Raw genomic sequence first — 17,167 nt, 5'->3', positions numbered from 1 at the left:
AATCCTGGCACCTATTGGCTATCGTCTGATGAGGAATTAGCCTCTGGGGTCAATGACCAATATTTTGGGGGCTATGGTGTAGACATCTGATATTTGGGCCAAGACTCTGTTAGCTGTTCAGTGTTTACAGTCAAATACTAGTTGCTTTTATCCCACGAGTGGAATTTTTACCACACAAAACACAAATACTCGTACTTTTGGTAGGTTTTTTAGGTCCAGACGACATTTGGGATAATCTCTTTTAACAACGATCTGCATACAGTATGAGTGCAGATAAATTAAAAAGCCAATAGCCGATGCATTTCTGTCAATGTGTTTTGGCCTCTTTTGCTCTACAAACATACACATACAATTGCTCACACATGATTGGTCAAACTAGAAACCAAAACCAGAGGACTTTCAGCCCCAAAATTGTGTCCCTCGCCTGCAGATTCTGTATATTCAAATATAGAAACTGAGATCTGAGATCAGGTTAGTACAGTCAGGGAACCAGTGAAGCATCACACACACAGACTCAGTACTGCAGGAACATTAGCGAGACAATTATGTGATTTGAAATAACATTTCTCACCTCACACAGATGCTGTAAACAAGGCTGTTATTGTACCTCCTCATTGCTGCAGATGTTTCAGTTGCTAATGCACAATTAAAAAAGAATTCACAGTGGGTCGTGCAGTTTAGGACGAGCTCAAGCTGTGTTAGTGTATATGTCCGTCTGAGCCTCCGGTGGGTGAAGGGACAGATCAGTACCAGATCCGGCATGTGTTATCCTTACTGCCTGCAGGACAGCACAGACACAAACAGGTGGTTGCACAGAAGGACACAATCAAAAATCTGAATCAGAATTGCTTTGTTCGCCAAATGTAAAATGTACACAAGAATTTGACTTCACAGAAAAAGACATCAGGGTTCAAGTAAAATTGAGAGTAGAGGGAGAAATATAATAAAATGTAAAAAAAAATAAGTATAAAAACAAGGATGAGGGCTGGTGAGAAGTGTATTCACTGCTTGTGGCTGCACTGTAGATGTCAGATGAGGATGTGGGACTGTCACATAAAGCGGGTGCATGTGTGTGTGTGTGTGGGTGTGTGTGTGATGAGAGTGTATACCTGTAATGATGGTGTCGCCCTCGTAGTTGAAGACACAGGAAAAGATCTCGTCGGTGTGCCCCTCCAGGACTTGAAGACAGACCCCAGACTGAACGTCCCACAGACGAGCTGTCTTGTCGGAGCTGGCAGTTAGGACCCTGCTGCCCTGCGGGCTGAACCAGATCTGCCAAGACGGTGTCAGAGTCAGGAGAGACAGTTTGATTCGGAAGTGTGCTACACGAGCGAAGGAGCGAGCATGACAGGGTGCTGAGTAACAAGATTGTGCCAGAAATATTTTAAATGACAAAAGGTAGGGGGGAAGTTCATCACTTTTTCATCACGTCAGCAGCATGACTCCACCGAGGTCATTCAACTTTAAATGCTTAAGGAGGATTAAGGAAGCAGCAGCACTGCATAGTAAGAATTTTTTTTTCCAGCAGAGTATTATGAAGATCCTGCCCGAAGCTGATTGTGTTAGAGCCGGGGCTTATTGTCCCCCTGAATGGTCTCATATCCCCACAGTGTGAGCTGAAGGAAGGGATGATTAAATGGCGCCGGCTCTAGATGTCCATGAAAGTAAAGTATGTTTTTATCATAACTCCAAACCAAGCACCAAGGAGCATCTCCCCCAGGCAAGTGGGAACTGACTGGGGCAGAAGCTGACAAAGATGGAAGAGCGAAGAGAGACTAGATGAGTGGAAGCTGAGAGGAAGGGAGAGAAAAAGAAATGGTTGGAGGAGAAAAGCATCAACGATACAAACAAACAACATTAACGCTGGGCCCTTATTTCAGTTCACTACATGTCCAAACTAATTTCCTAAATGTGGGTTTCCACAATTCTAAAATTACCAAGTGATGCTTCCTCAAAGTTGCCTGCAGACATGTTCAAACTGGCTGGTTTTTGAATGTGTTGTTGATGAACACTGTGTAAGAGCAACAACAAGCAGCTCTAGAGAAGAGGGTTTCTACTTTCATCTGCCATAAATAGCATGCCATATTCTGACACTGACGGAAAAGCCTTTGAAAGGTTGAAACTGTGTTTGAAAGTTGAAATCTAAAAAATTATTCATCCCAAATAACCAAAATATGTCAATCCCAAATAAGCCAGTACACAACATGTGATTGGACTGCACCTCTACAGAGAGCAAACGATAAGTTAGCAGCAAAGGCCCCCGCCTCAAGGATCTTCTTTTCAGACCATCAGCTTCAGAGTGTCAGATCAGAGCTGCGGGGCAACGCTGCCAAACATCATGTGACTCACACGCTTTCAAAAGATGCAAACTGATGCTCTGAGAGAGCAGTGACACAATTATAAACTCTGTAAATGTGTTGGAGAAACACTGTCAAAAGAATACTACAGGTTATAGGAAGGAAAACTCAGATACAAAATAATGTTTGAAGCCTATGTAACATTGACCTCAAAAGATAGTTTGCAAAACCTTTTTAATTTAAGTTTAGGAATATGGCAAGATATTTATCCCAGTTTTGTGGTAAGATAAAAGGTTGAAATCTGTTTATGCAACAGGGTAGGTTTGGTCTATTGGTAACAATTTTTGTACAAAAACTAATTGTAAATGTGCTCATCAAGCTAATGGAGCATCAACATTGGAAGGATTCCTGTCACTTGCAGGGATAAAGCATTTAAAAAAACAAAAGGTCTGGTGAATTCCTGTCATCAAATACCAGAATCCACAAAAGTCTTTAGAATCAGCCATTCCTTGAAAAATGCAGCAATTATATTTCCAGAATTTAAAACAGGAGGAGGCCACGAGGTGAAAGAAGAAGAAGAGCGACTGAGACGTAATGAAAAACAGGGCAGTTAAAGGGCAAGACGCTAAAAGAGAGGAAGGACCAATTAAAAATAAAAAACAAAAAACATGATGATAGCTAAGAAGCCTGGAGGGGAGAAGGGGGGCTGTCCTGTTTGAGAGATATTAGTGTCATAATGTTCTGGAATCATCCTCCATCCAGGTTATTTCTTACTGCCGGCCTGTGTGTGTGTGATGTGGTACAGGACACAGAGGCAGCTCCTCAACACCTCAGGAGCCACAACCTTTCAGGAAGCACTCACTCAGGCAGACAAAGAAACCTGGCAAACAGCAGAAGGGTCAAATCTCTCCCATTCTGACCTCACTGATGCCAGAGGATGTGTTTGTCTAACTTCTGGACAAACACACACATCCAGCAACGACTGATTCAGAATGCTGCTGCTATAGAACTAACTTAAACTCAGAAAACAGCATATTACTCATAGTACTCCAGAAATACTATATTTCTGAAATGTTTGATGTTTATGGACCTAAGAGTCTCTCAGATCAGCAGGAGCCTATTAAAACAAAACAGGGTGAAGTTTAGCCGCTATGATGCCCACTGCTAGAACCAGCTCCCAATGGATATTAAGAAGTAAAACATTACTGTATTTTCACTTAATCACTAAATCCTGCAATTTAGTTGTATTCATTTATGGTTTTAAAGTGTTTCTATATTTTCAGAATGTCCTTAAAATATTCTTAAATATTTTCAAATATCTTTTGTCTCTTTAAAGCCCATTGAATGACCTCTGTGTGTGATCATGTGCTGTACAAATAAAGTTGCCTTTGCTTGTCACTCTAGGTTAAAACATCTCTTTGGGGATGTGTGATTACAAGTGTTTGAATGGATGCAACATTTGGTGCTGGTATGTTTGGTGAAATAATATTTTCACGGGATGTGGATAAATAGCTATTCTGGAGGCAGTGGTTTACCTTGGAGATCTCTCCGTCATGGCCCTCTAGAGTCACGAGACACTGATGTGTGATCGCACTAAACACCCGCGCTGTACCTGACAGAGACAGGGACAGACAAGGTAGTTTAAAGTCTATACACTGTACTTTAACATCTTAAAATGTGGGTTTTAACGCAGGGAACCAGAATATTGTCATCTGGAGGATTTATGGCTTTAGAAAAATATTTAAACTAAACCTCAGGCATGTGATGAAAACACAGAGAGAGTAAAAGGTTTAAAAATTTTAACTAAATGTTCCATCTCACCATCAGCAGAGGCAGTAGCGATGAGGTGACCCCTCAAATCAAAACACACGTCCAGCACCTCTTCTTTATGTCCAACCAGGGTGGCCACACACTGGCCACTGCCTGCTTCCCACAACTGCAAACACATATTCATAGTATACATATAACACATTACGACAAAACTGTAACACACAAACACACACAGAGACATGTGAACATACACATCGATAGTCTCGTGAAACATGCTCGCGTGTAGCTGTAAGTTATCTCGGGTGGCTTTATTTAAACCATCTCCCCGGGAGGAATGCAGCGAGGTGGATAATTCGTTCTTGTGAGCATGACTCATCTTAGCATAATTAAGGAATTAGGATTGCATTTTTCCCCTTTAAATGATGGAGGCCTCAGAGACGGGAGGCTGCGAGAGATGTGGAGTGGAGGAGAGTGAATATGAATGAGAAGAAGACTCAGCCACATCAAACACTAATCTATGGCAGTAGTTTATAATGCTAATTATATGAACATTACTATGAGACTATTTCAGTGGGAAATAAATGTTTATTTTGGGCTGTAAAGAGCTTTTGTCAAAATATTCAATGAGCCAAAAACACAGGTGCAGGTTTTTAGTTGTTTCTTTGTATTGTTTGATTTTGAATAATGGGCTATTTGCTTGTAGTTGTAGTGTTTTAATCATGGGTTTGTTGTACAGTTAGTTTGAATAGTATATATATATATATAATACACATGAATTATCCGTAGATATTAGCATTTATGTAAGAAATGTAATTTTATTTTATTTCAGGTTGCCTTTTAAAGAAACTGGCTGTAGGGACATAAAAGGGAAGTGTGCTTATACAGCTAACTCTGGCTCATTCACAGTATTTCATTTCTTGATTAATGAGCATTGTCCCTATCACATAAATGAACAGATGAAAGAAATTGCTGACCTTGCAGGTTTTGTCCATGGAGCCTGTAACTATGAGGGAGCAGTCCCAGTTAAACTGAACATTGCTGATTTCTCCACTGTGACCAATCAATGTGTGGACGCGTCTGAGAGGGAACAGAGAGCAGCATCAAGTCAGTTGTGCACTCGTATGCAGAATCTATAGGCGTCATGCACGTGTTGTACGGTGTGTAAATGGTGACATGTACGAACAGGCCACACACAGATTCACATGGATGACGCCTCACCTTCCTGAAGTCACGTCCCATATGGCGACTGTGTGGTCAAAGGAGCCGGTGACGAGTTGATTTCCCACCGTGTCAAAGCACAAAGAGAGGACCTCTGCAGTGTGACCCTGGATGGAATCAAAGGAAGAGCGTTATTCCTCATCGTCTCACTTCCTCTCTTCGTCCGTCTCCCGTTACGTGTGAAAATACACATCACAACAAGGAAAGGTAATTGTATTCATTAAAAAAAAATGCATCATCAGGACATGACATATCTCCCCAACAGCCATAGAGGAGCAGATCATTTGGTGCTAAAGTCGTAATATTTCTGAAAACCAAAGTAAAAAAAAAAAAGGCATCACCAACATCACTAAATGTTAAGTTTCAAAATTGTTGTTGTAGATTTGTGCTCTGAAAGTGAAATGATTACAGACGGGCGGACGAATGGATGAACATATTAATCAGTATATGGTAAATTAACTGAATTTATGTAACTTTTCCAGTCTTTTTGACCATTCAAAGGGTTTTACGGTACAAGTCACGCACACATTCATGCAGCGTATGTGTATGCAGCACTTTTTCTATCGCACATCATTCAGGGGCTATGAGGGGCAATATGGGTTCAGTATCTCACCCAAGGACCCTTGTAGAGTGGACGAGCCAGGGAATCAAACTACCATCCTACTAGTTCACAGGCAACACCCTCTGCTGTCTAAGCCACAGTCTCTTCATTATACAGAGTTTATCAGGACTAGGAATAAATAAATAGGATTCTGCGCGCCATTGACTGCTGTCAGTATGATTGATTCTTCATGGTGTGAAGTGCTAAAAGACGGAGGTGCAAAGAGAAACAGATCCCGCCGCCCAACCAGTCACACCACGGACCCACGTGCAGTCTGCACATGAAGAAGAATCCCTACTCCCATCGGAGTGGGTTTTTAGGGCCTTATTAAAAACATCCTCCATCAGGCCATGGGTGTTTGTTCTGTATGAGGGAGTAGAAGATGCTGGCCATCAGCAGGAGCTGCAACACTCACGTCAGCAGTAATTACCCTAAGACGTTGATGAAAATTTAATGAGTGCATTATTAATTAATAGATGTGAGCGTTGATAGCAGAGAAGAGAGGGAGAGCAGCGTTTGGATATAGTAAGTGAAAAAAGAACAACTCACAGTCAGAGTGGCCACCTCCTCCCCAGTCTCCACATCCCACAGCTTGGCAGTGGCATCCATGCTGCCTGTGGCCACCAGTGTACTCTGGGGGTTGAATGCCAGGCACACCTACGCAACACACAACTCTCTTTTACACTTAATAGTGTTGGATCCTGCTACAAACCCAAACAGTATTTGGCAGAGAGACCATATATTATCCAAGTGCTAAACATTACATAAAAATGTTTATCGATGCAGTTTAAATGCTCAGTTGGCGCCGCAGGCTCAACCGAAGGCGCTCGGTCCTGCAGTGTGAAATTGTGCAGTACTTCTGTCCGTGTGCAGGAGTAATGACTGACTATAAATAAACAGTATTTGAATAATTTTCAAATATAGCAGACTGTTATATACGTACTATCTCAGCCATGTGTCCGCGGAAGGTGTGAAAACATTTGCCCGTCTCAGAACACCACAGTTTGCAGGTTTTATCAAAGGAGCCGGTGGCGATCTTATCTCTAAGTTCAATAAAGAGGAAAGAAGCTGTAAATTAAAAGATGTCACAACGGCACGTTTACTGAATGTATAAATACATCAACAGAGAGAAATGCAGATACTATGGAAGTTTTGCAGAAACCGTTCATTACCCATAGGGGTTGTTGAAAGCAATTGCGTACACCACGTTTCTGTGACCCTGGAGTGTGTGCAGCTCTGTGCCTGAGGCCGTGTCCCAAACCCTGCACGTCCTGTCATAGCTCCCAGTTATAAACCTGCACAGTGACAGAGAGGCTTGAATCTTGAAAAGGAGCAAAGTGCATTGTGTCAGGACTTTGTGTGTTTGATAAACGTACCTTGATCCTGATTTGTCAAAGGCTACATTTGTCAGTGGCAGTATGTGTGCCTTGAGTTCCTGCAAAAAAGAGACCACGGAAAGATTTGATATATAACCTCCAAGGAAGCATTTTTAAATTTCTGATTTAACCACATAATATCCATGCATACATATTATTAATCTGCATTCAATGTATTAATGTGAGGACCGCTCCCACAAGCAGTTGTGCTATTTATTCCATAATGCACTAAACCACACACGTCTTCAGCATCCTGCTTGTTGCCAACTGTAAGACTATGTAACCTAACCACTGCTGCTCTCTAGTGCGTCTTTGGAGAAGTGACTGCTGATTCCATAACTCAAACAACTAAATATCAACAGATAAAACAAGCAGGAATAAAGAGCAAAAAATCAGGAAGCTAATATACTGCTGGGATTAGCTGATATTGATTAAGATGTCATCATGCACAAAAAATTCAAATCCCTATGTGGAACTGAGTCAAACATATAAACCACATTCATTTTAGAGTCTAACATTTAGACAATCAATGATATGAAATCTAGATGTGCTAAAAACATTCAGGAACCCATTGCGCCCTATGGATGGGGCATTGTCAACCTGTTTCTTTACTCAGTAAACAGCAGACAGGTGACAAATTAAAGGAATAACCTGAAAACTGAGATGACAGGTCAGTGTGTTGATTTGTTTATGGGACAGTGATGAGTCCACTGACCTTGAAGAAGCAGAACCTGTGGTGGCCCTGCTGACCCTGCTTCTGCTGCAGTCGAAGGATCAGCTCTTTGACCTGATCAGCCCGGGACTCTGTGATCAGAGCCTCTGACCGTCTGATCTCTGCCACCAGCTCATCTGGGTTTGTCCTGAGTGGTGGGGAAATGCAAGCATTACATATTATTCCACTTCTATGGGCTGCTATGGGCTGCTAATCACGAAAAATACATGCAATAATAATCATAATCATACAAATGGTGGTTTTAGAAAGTCTAAAATGTAGAAATGTAAAGTACAAGCTTCTCTTCTTATGGTGAGGGACTAAAGGTTTCATCCGTTTGTTGTTTGTTATTATTGTAATTGTTGTAATTTATTATTTGTTTATTTGTAAACAAGATTATATTAAAATAAACTACTGGAGAGATTCAAGGGATCTTGATGAAAAAAAAAATCTAGTGTATTTAGGAGACTGATATCTATGAGTGTGTGAAATTTTGTGCAGCTTGATTGAATTTATGAGGATTGTAATTTCAACAAGTCCTAAATAAAAATGTCACAATCACATCAAGGAGCCAAGGGACTACTGTACATGTGTGTTACAACTAGTTCAACTTACAGTTTAACTTCACCCATACAGCAGGTTGTAAAGCGCGTCAGCTGATTTAAGTGTTTAAAATCAGCTACATCATGAAACTGATCACATACACGTTTTTAAAAATATGTCAAACTAGTTCAGTAATAAAATGACAGCTGTTTACGAGATGGTTACGTTAGCCACAGTGTTGTTATCACAAACATTCACGTACTCTGGAGTCAAATCCAGCAGGTCGATCGATTTGGTCCTCAAATCTCCTCCTTTCTCATATTCAAGGATTATACCTGATCATGGAGAGAAGCAGAGTTAAAGGCTGCTGGTGTGGTGGAACTCTATGGAAAACTTTAATGAGCTGTAGTGTTTCCTTAAATAAACATATTTAACATCTTTGAACTGGGAAGAAATTAGCCATAAGATCATTTCTTCATTTTTTTCATTTCTTCATCAGCAAATCATCTTAATATTACAGTAATAATTAACAAGGATATAATATATTATAGTTCATACAACAAGAGTACTAGACATGTGACTGCGCACATACACACATCGGAAATAATCGTTTTGCTAGTAGTCTGAATGTGAAGCCTGATTAAACTCCAAACACTTCCTGAGCCACAAATGTGATTATCTGGTTAACAGTAAAGTTAAACTTTCATAAATATAAACCTTGACTATCACTAGAGACAGAGAGTTGAGTGTGTGTCTAAGTCATGACTGTTCTATCCAGATAGAAGCAGCTGTAAACATGTTTGAATGCAGCTTTAACAGAGGTAAACGATGCTAACGAGTCCGGTTACCAACATTAGAGAAGCTAACGTTATGCTAAAGCTAGTTGTTGTCAAAGTTTAAAACTTTTCTCATTATATTCACAACAACAACAACTAACTACCTAACAAACAGGACAAAGTAACGTCCAGACGTGTGTTCGTTACCTGGAGGGAAATACCGCAGAAGAAACCGCTTGAGCTTCATTTCGTCTTTTGTTGAAGCGGCTTCACCTTCATCAACAAAGAGTTGCCATGGCGACACAGCCGCTGCTCTCACCCGCGTGCACCCACCACGCATGCGCAGTGAATCGTGAACGGTTTCACCCATTTTATAACTTCTGCCTAAAGAACATTATTATGTGAGGACTCGTCAGGGACAATTACGAAGACTTTAATTATATGTTGAATTTCTCTTTTCATCAAAGCACTGAAACTCATGAAAAAGAAAAATACACTATAAAGTAATGTAGTGTAAGAGTCCTAACCCTTTCAACTGTTTATTTAAATATTATTTTTATTTTATTTAGAATTAATTTCTACTGTCTTACATCATAAGATATTGTAATATCATGTCTGTTAAGTCTCTCCCACTCATTTATAAACACGGCTACACATGCCCTTTACTTGCAATACAGTATTTGGATCTGAGTAATGATCCATATTGTTTGTGTATTTGAAAATTGTTCAATAACAATAAAATTAAATAATAATACAAATATTTGTTATTTACATAGTACTTTTCTTAGGGACATTACACAAGGTGATGTATTGTTATGCTCTAAGCTTTAGTATTTTGTTTTATTTATTTTTTGTAGTAGCTATAGTTAGTTTATTTTTACTTTTTGTCCGGGTAAGTAAGAAACAGTATTTTTCTGTATAAATCTTTCATGGAGCAGTGGCTTAATGTATTGGAAGAGTTCAGGCAACACTTTGAATCCAAACTCCCTCACAACTTGTTTTAATCGGATTGTTTTTAGAATTAAACAATAAATGTTGCATCACTGCTTTGTATCTGTTACTGCTCTTCCATATCATTGTTTCACTCCACACTACGTACTCATGTCTTTATTCTCAGGCTGAACGCAAATATTCCTGCCGAGCAGCAGAAGGTTTCATTTCTCTCTGTTAAATTGTCTTTGTGTCCTGTCTGATTCCATCGATCACAGACCAAAGTCTTGTGCTGATAGCCAAACAGTCTCATTTCATCCCATTTCAACTATGCCCTATGTTTCCTATACCAGGTCAAAGTCTGCGGCTCATAAACTGTGACTCAGACACGTGCAGATCATAAAGATTGTGTCTGCAAATTCCAGCTACTGATTAGTACTGATGGCTTCATGAAAGCTCAACGCAGAAAGGGGATAATCCAGGTACTCAGACTGGACTGAGGCTGTGCTGTAGGAAATTAAAAAAGCAAAGACATCAAAACTGAAGACGTCTGGCTCATCATCTCCCCGTTGACCTGTCACTCTGGGTTTTTTAATAACCACAGAGCTCTTCCTCCTCTAACATATGCAATTGAACCACACAGGACAATCTCTGGAGAAGAGGTCAGGATGACAGACCCACATCCTGACTTCCATCTACTTACAGACTACAGCCTGTATTCATCAATGATCTTTTATTGAGATCTCATATCTGAAGCTCTTTAGGAGTGACGATGATATGGACACCAGACAGAAACTACTGTAGATTCACACTTTATGCTGGTTGTCCCCTGTAGGAAACATTCCCTATAAGGATCTACTTCTACTTGGGAGTCCTTATCCTCATCGTCCTCCAGACTGACTGAAATGTCTGGAACCAATTTTCCAAACATTTTCCAAACCTCATGTCTGAAAACAACAGAGGTGCCAGCCCCTCATTATGAAACTCTGATCAATCTTATTAGAAACAGTCAAATAGCAACAGTGTTTCTGATGCCACATTAAGTTTTAGTCAGAGCAGTCAAAGCTGCAGGACTCATTACTCAGAAATGCAAGTGTTGCTGCAAGTTAATTAAAAAACAAAAAGGTATTTTATGAAATGCAAAAGACTTCAATCCTGCTGTTCAAATGCACAATGTGGTGCTGCTGCACTGCTGCATATTACACAAGCAGAAGTTGTAAAGATAGAGTATTATTCTATACATTACTGGTACAGGGGGACTTCATCGTATCGTCTGTGATCTCTCTCAAACAGTTTTGTCCCATCAACAGGTCAACTTTAAAGTAGAGACCTCCACAGAGTTGGTCTACTTTTCCTACAGTTCCCATTGGATACAAGCAGTGCCCTGCTGGCTCAATATAATGTGCTGTACATTTGGAGCCGGCACTGGCCAGGTGCTTCTCCCCCTTGCAGGACTAGGGCATCCAAGTGTGAACAATACATAATATAGGAAATATTAGATGCATATTGTACCTCTGCCTTTTTTTCCACAGTGAATTACTCTTGCCTGGATAACAAGTAAAAATGCTAATAAGCGCTGACAACGTGTGATCAGTGCTATTTCACTCTGGGGATTGTGAGCCTGGCTTTTCTCGTCTCCTCCTGGATGTCCGAGCCCCGGAGGAGGATGATCTTCAAGGGGAGGAAGGCTGCAGCTGTGCAGCTGTGCACTCTCAGTCCCAGCAGGAGGGACCGCCGGGAGTACACAGGTCTGCGGAAGGAGCTGGCTCAGGGAAAAAGAAAATGGAGCATGGCAGCCGCCCTGGCTGGCACATCAGGGGAGCTGTGGCCACTGTGAGCCATCTACTTAGAGATTCACTCTCTTCCAGGTATTTTTCATTTTACAGATTTAGGCGACACTTGGACTTCAGATCTGAAAACACATTTAGCATATTTTGTCACATACGATTGTATTTTACATTTTACTGTAGCAAATAAACAATTTCATAATATGTTCCTATACAATCATAATCTTTTTCATAATGACCATGCAGGCATATACCAATATATCATTGTATTGGGTTTTGGCTGGATATGTGACCACCCTCAACTCCATCCAGCTGATGTGGGACGATGTTCAACCATCTACAACAGAGGCATGGCCACTGCAAGCTCTTACAGGAATAAGACTGGTTGTTCACTGGTCCTGGACTGTTTTAGTCTGATTCAGTATCACCATGTATTTACAATATTATCATCCAAATTATTAGCATTAATGCAGAATACACAAAATGTTGAAGTTTATTGAAGTTGCTTTTGAACACTAATCTCACAGTCGAACAGACAGTTTGATAGAAGCAGGAGATCCCTGACTTTCACCACACTGAGACCTTGAAACAGGAGTTCAATTAACAGAAAGAGAAAGGCACAGACCTATAAAAACTTCCATTAAAAAAAAACAACCATGCCATCCTGGGTTATATAGGATACCTGCTTAAATGGAAAATGTGTATCGATTTTGAAGAGGAGTAGCGGCACCATGTTGGCTTACGTTCAGCCCGGCTCAGCACAGGAAGAAGAAGAAGAGTAATTGCTTCAATTAAGGAGATAGAGTCAGAAGGTAATGGGTCTTCTGATTATTGCAGATTCCAGGAGTCGGGTGAAAGTGGTTCATCATAAATGGCTGATGTGGAGGCCAGCACAGGCATGCGGCTGCATGACGGTATAACCTCTAAAAAAAAAAAGGGTTTGTTTAGAGGTTATTTCACCCTTTATACCAACGTCAAGGAAAGAAATGTTGTCGTTATGATTAACGAATGAATGAATCAAAACAAGAAAACACAGGCAGGGATGATGTCCACAGGAATGACTAATGATTAATCACTTCACTTTTCTTTTCGACTGGGCCAGATGCTGCAGCAGCCGTCTGGGGCCCGCATGAAGGTGACCTGGGTCGATGTTCTCAGCTGAAGGGGCAGGGGCTGTCTTTCTGATGGCGCTCACCAGCTGGGTCTGTGCATGCTATGCTGGTTATATCATATTCAAATCCTGCTATATACTTCTCATTGCCATTACATCCTAAATTCATTGTAGTATTCCAAATTTTTTATCTGCAGTTTGACTGGAGCTTTTTAAGGAGCTCCTCTCTGAAGATGAAGAGACTGAAACACATCTCTCTACCAGGTGAGTTTGTGGGTTTACGGAAGCTGGATTCCTCCTGCAGCGGCTGCAGGTTCATGTCCGACCCGGCCCTTTGCTGCATGTCTCCACTCTCTCTCTCCATATTTCAAGCTTACGTTGTCCTATATCAATTAAAGCATGAATGCCTAAATAAGAAGATCCTTCTGCGAAACATCCTTCACACAAAAAAATGGTTTAGAGTTGCAACAACATATAATCTGCCAGGTATTTTCCCTTTAATCTTTACATTACGTAATCAATTTGTCCATACAACATAGTAAAATATCTGAAAGTGACACATGCATTGCTCATTCCAAACAGTGAAAAACTAGAAAATACTAATTTAAGAAGCTATTTGGCATTTTTATACTATTTGATTATTTTCTGATTATTTTCTTATCAATTGACTAATCAACAGATAATCTCAACTCTTTATTTTGGATTATCTTTATTATCTGTCAGTCATTGACAAGTCATATTGTAAACTCTCATACCCTCTTTGTCCTTTAAGTTTTAGATTATATCTGACCTCATGTTTGGCAGCCCTCTCACTGCAGACCATCATTGCTGTTGATGAAGTTGCACTGTGGCTGAACACTGTTTGTACACTTCTATGCATGTCTTACTTCTATTCTGTTTTGGGAAAAGCGTGGATATTTGACAGTGAGATGAACTCATGCTGAATTAATTACTTAATTATGAATGTATACAGCTTCAATTTCCCTCTGGATGACGAACACTAAAATGTGAGGACAGAGTGCCACCTGGTGGTCACCATCAACAGTTGCAGGTAGATAGATAAGATGTACTGTATATGGATCCTTGGCATGGCTGAAATAAAAACATTGAGGATTTCTGCAGTTTTTCATCAGTGTTCTCTAACGTGTGCAAAACTATCATATCGCCTCAAAAATGGCACCATACAAAAGTCGAGTGTTGAACTAATTAGTTTTTCATATTATCTCTACTATCGAGGAGCTCATAAAGCACAGTAAAGCTGACATTATTAATAGTTAATTGAAGATAATGCCCTGATAATGTTTACCTCTTTGCAACACATGTATCTTGGCTGGAGCTGGACCGTCACCAAGGTTGTGTTGCTCTTTGACTCTTTGGTTGTTGATTGACAAACTAAGCTCAACACTCGAGACAACCTCAGGCGCTTCCTACAAGGAGGCAAAGACGGAGAGAGTCGCACTCGAGGATCACAGCACCTCGCCTGAAGCAGAAGGAAAACAGGCAGAGGATGGAGGCAGTGAAGAGGTGGAGGTCGGAGTGGAGGTACCCCACCACTCTGCTGTGCATCTATGGGTTCTTCAGCACAGTTAAGCCGATGGAACCTTTCATCATCTTATACATGACAGGGCCCGACAAGAACCTGACAACAGAGGAGGTATGAAAACCCTGCAATGCCAAATATTTCATACTCACAAATATGTTTATATGTTGTAGTGCTACAAAAGTCAGAGTTAAGGGTGTAATATAATGTTAATACCAGTTAATAAGTGGTGGTTAAAATCCAGTCATGATTATAAAACCGAGCTATGAAGCAATGAAGTTCCCATCTTACATACAATACTTTTACACTCATCACTCTCACCCTGGTGTTTCTCTGTCAGGTGAATAATCAGATTTTACCGGTGTGGACGTACTCCTACCTGGCTGTGCTGGTGCCGGTGTTCTTGCTGACCGACTGGTTGCGGTACAAGCCTGTGGTGGTGTTCCAGTGTGTGATGCTCTTCATCACCACAGCTATGCTGCTGTGGACTCGAAGTGTTCCCGCCCTGCAGGCCATGGAGTTCTTCTACAGTTTGGTGACAGCCTGTGACGTGGCCTATTTCTCCTACATCTACAGGTCGCGTACTCAAGGGTGAATAAGTAAATGTTGGAGTGTTGGTGTAGACCTGACATGTTAAATGTGGTTTGTTTCAGTGTGGTGGATCAGAAGAGATACCGGAAAGCCACCTCTTACTGCCGCAGCGTGCAGCTCCTGGGCTACACGGTGGGCTCTGTCCTGGGTCAGCTGCTCGTCAGCTTCCACCTAATGTCCAACAACAACATCATGGTGTTGACCCTGGTGCTCACCGCCATCGCTCTCCTTGTGTCCTGCCTCCTGCCTATGCCACGGCAGAGCATGTTCTTTCACCGCAGACAGAACACAAAGAGCAATGGAGATGGAACAACAGATGTAGCAGAACATGCAAGTACATCAATGAAATCCCTGGAGGAAATTAAAGAGGAAAAGATGGACAAGAGCATAGAATCGGTGGAAGATACTATCAGGGCTAAGGAAGAAGAAGGGCCTAAAGATGAGGACTTGAAGGAGTCAGTAGGTTCACAGAGCTGCGGCCAAGTTCTCCTCCAGCTGTGGAGGGATTTCAGGCAATGCTACTCCTCCAGACAGCTGCTCTACTGGTCTGTGTGGTGGGCGATGGCCACATGTGGTTATAACCAGACTACCAACTATGTACAGGTCAGTCAAGAAGCCGACATAAACGAGAGAAAGTGAAATGAAAATGGCCATACCATCATGGAAATGTGACATACAACCATTGGACCAATCACAAGTCACCAAGTCAGGCTGCAGCAGATTAAATTGTGCCAATCCTCCCTGTTTGAATTGTATACTGGAGATTAAGCAAAGGATATTCTAGGGTTGGAAATGTTCAAATGCAAGAAATCCACCGCCTGACACACATCCACAATGTACCCCGCAGGTGCTGTGGGATCATGTGCAGCCTAGCCAGAACTTCAGCATCTATAATGGAGGAGTGGAGGCCGTGTCCAGCCTGCTGAGTAAGAAACATTAACTACAGGGTTCCAGAAGAGAGAACCTTAGCGTTTTTGCTTCTACTAAGCCATATCAAAACTGTACTATATTTGTTTGCAAAAGGGAAGTTACTTTTGGTGAGATATCACATCCATGCTCCCTGCGTCTATTTCACTAATTTCTTCTACAATGATCCAACACCAATGTGTTCTGCAGGTGCAGGTGCAGCCTACAGTGTTGGCTTCACTGAGGTGCGATGGGAGAAGTGGGGAGAGCTCACACTGGGCGGATTCTCTGGACTCGGGGCAGCTGCACTTTTCCTCATGACCTTCATCGGCAACATATGGGTCTGCTACGTGGGTTACATCATTTTCAAGTGCATGTACATGCTGCTGATAACAATAGCCATGTAAGAAAGAAATTTTGTTTTATATTTTACCCCCATGGTTGAAGAAAAGAGAAAAAAAGCACAATATGTCCCTCAGGTACCAGATAGCAGCCGACCTGACGATGGAAAGATATGCGCTGGTGTTTGGGATGAACAACTTTGGATCACTGGCTCTGCAGACCATCATCACTGCTGTGGTGGTCGACAGTGGAGGGCTGGGCCTGGCCATCATTCCACAGGTGAGTGGTCTGATGAGAAGATGCAGTGTATTGCATTCACTTGAGGGGAAAAAAAACTGCTGTATTTCGGACGTTTTCATGAAGAAAAAAATCATTCTGAAAATGGTGCAGAGATTTTTTCTCAAGTGATTGCAATATGCTTCTGTAGTTTACACGTGTACATATTACTTTTAAATCATGTTCTCTTTTGCAGTTCACCATATACGCCAGCTACTTCTCCCTCATCGCTGTCGTTTTTTCCCTTCGTGGACTGTTTACCGTTTGGACAGCACAGAGAAACCAAACAGAGACAACGCCTCCTGACAAAAACGAACCTCCAGACTCCATCGAACACAGGCTCTGAACGCAGGAGGTTTACCTGCAGGCTGTGATAATCACTCCAGGTCCC

General features: G+C 41.4%; 2 protein-coding genes across 2 annotated transcripts; one reads left to right on the top strand and one right to left on the bottom strand.

The window, feature by feature from the left end:
* Positions 1-373: 373 nt before the first annotated feature.
* daw1 (dynein assembly factor with WDR repeat domains 1) lies at positions 374-9,611 on the bottom strand. The gene is made up of 13 exons (XM_034604416.1): positions 9,501-9,611; positions 8,780-8,852; positions 7,978-8,122; positions 7,263-7,321; positions 7,059-7,181; positions 6,830-6,929; positions 6,436-6,543; positions 5,286-5,392; positions 5,042-5,144; positions 4,119-4,233; positions 3,833-3,909; positions 1,110-1,272; positions 374-778 (listed from the first exon to the last, which is right to left on the bottom strand). Exons 1-13 carry the CDS (start codon positions 9,538-9,540, stop codon positions 744-746), a joined length of 1,248 nt encoding a protein of 415 aa, XP_034460307.1. The 5' UTR covers positions 9,541-9,611; the 3' UTR covers positions 374-743.
* A 4,985-nt stretch (positions 9,612-14,596) lies between these two features.
* slc19a3a (solute carrier family 19 member 3a) lies at positions 14,597-17,148 on the top strand. The gene is made up of 7 exons (XM_034604581.1): positions 14,597-14,775; positions 15,002-15,237; positions 15,315-15,855; positions 16,100-16,178; positions 16,369-16,561; positions 16,638-16,779; positions 16,973-17,148. Exons 1-7 carry the CDS (start codon positions 14,629-14,631, stop codon positions 17,120-17,122), a joined length of 1,488 nt encoding a protein of 495 aa, XP_034460472.1. The 5' UTR covers positions 14,597-14,628; the 3' UTR covers positions 17,123-17,148.
* The last annotated feature ends 19 nt before the right edge of the window (positions 17,149-17,167 follow it).

The sequence above is a fragment of the Hippoglossus hippoglossus genome, chromosome 13, assembly GCF_009819705.1.
Source record: "Hippoglossus hippoglossus isolate fHipHip1 chromosome 13, fHipHip1.pri, whole genome shotgun sequence".
NCBI classification, from domain to species: Eukaryota; Metazoa; Chordata; class Actinopteri; order Pleuronectiformes; family Pleuronectidae; genus Hippoglossus; species Hippoglossus hippoglossus.
Note: the sequence above shows the minus strand (reverse complement) of the source record. Positions and strands in the feature narration are given on the sequence as shown.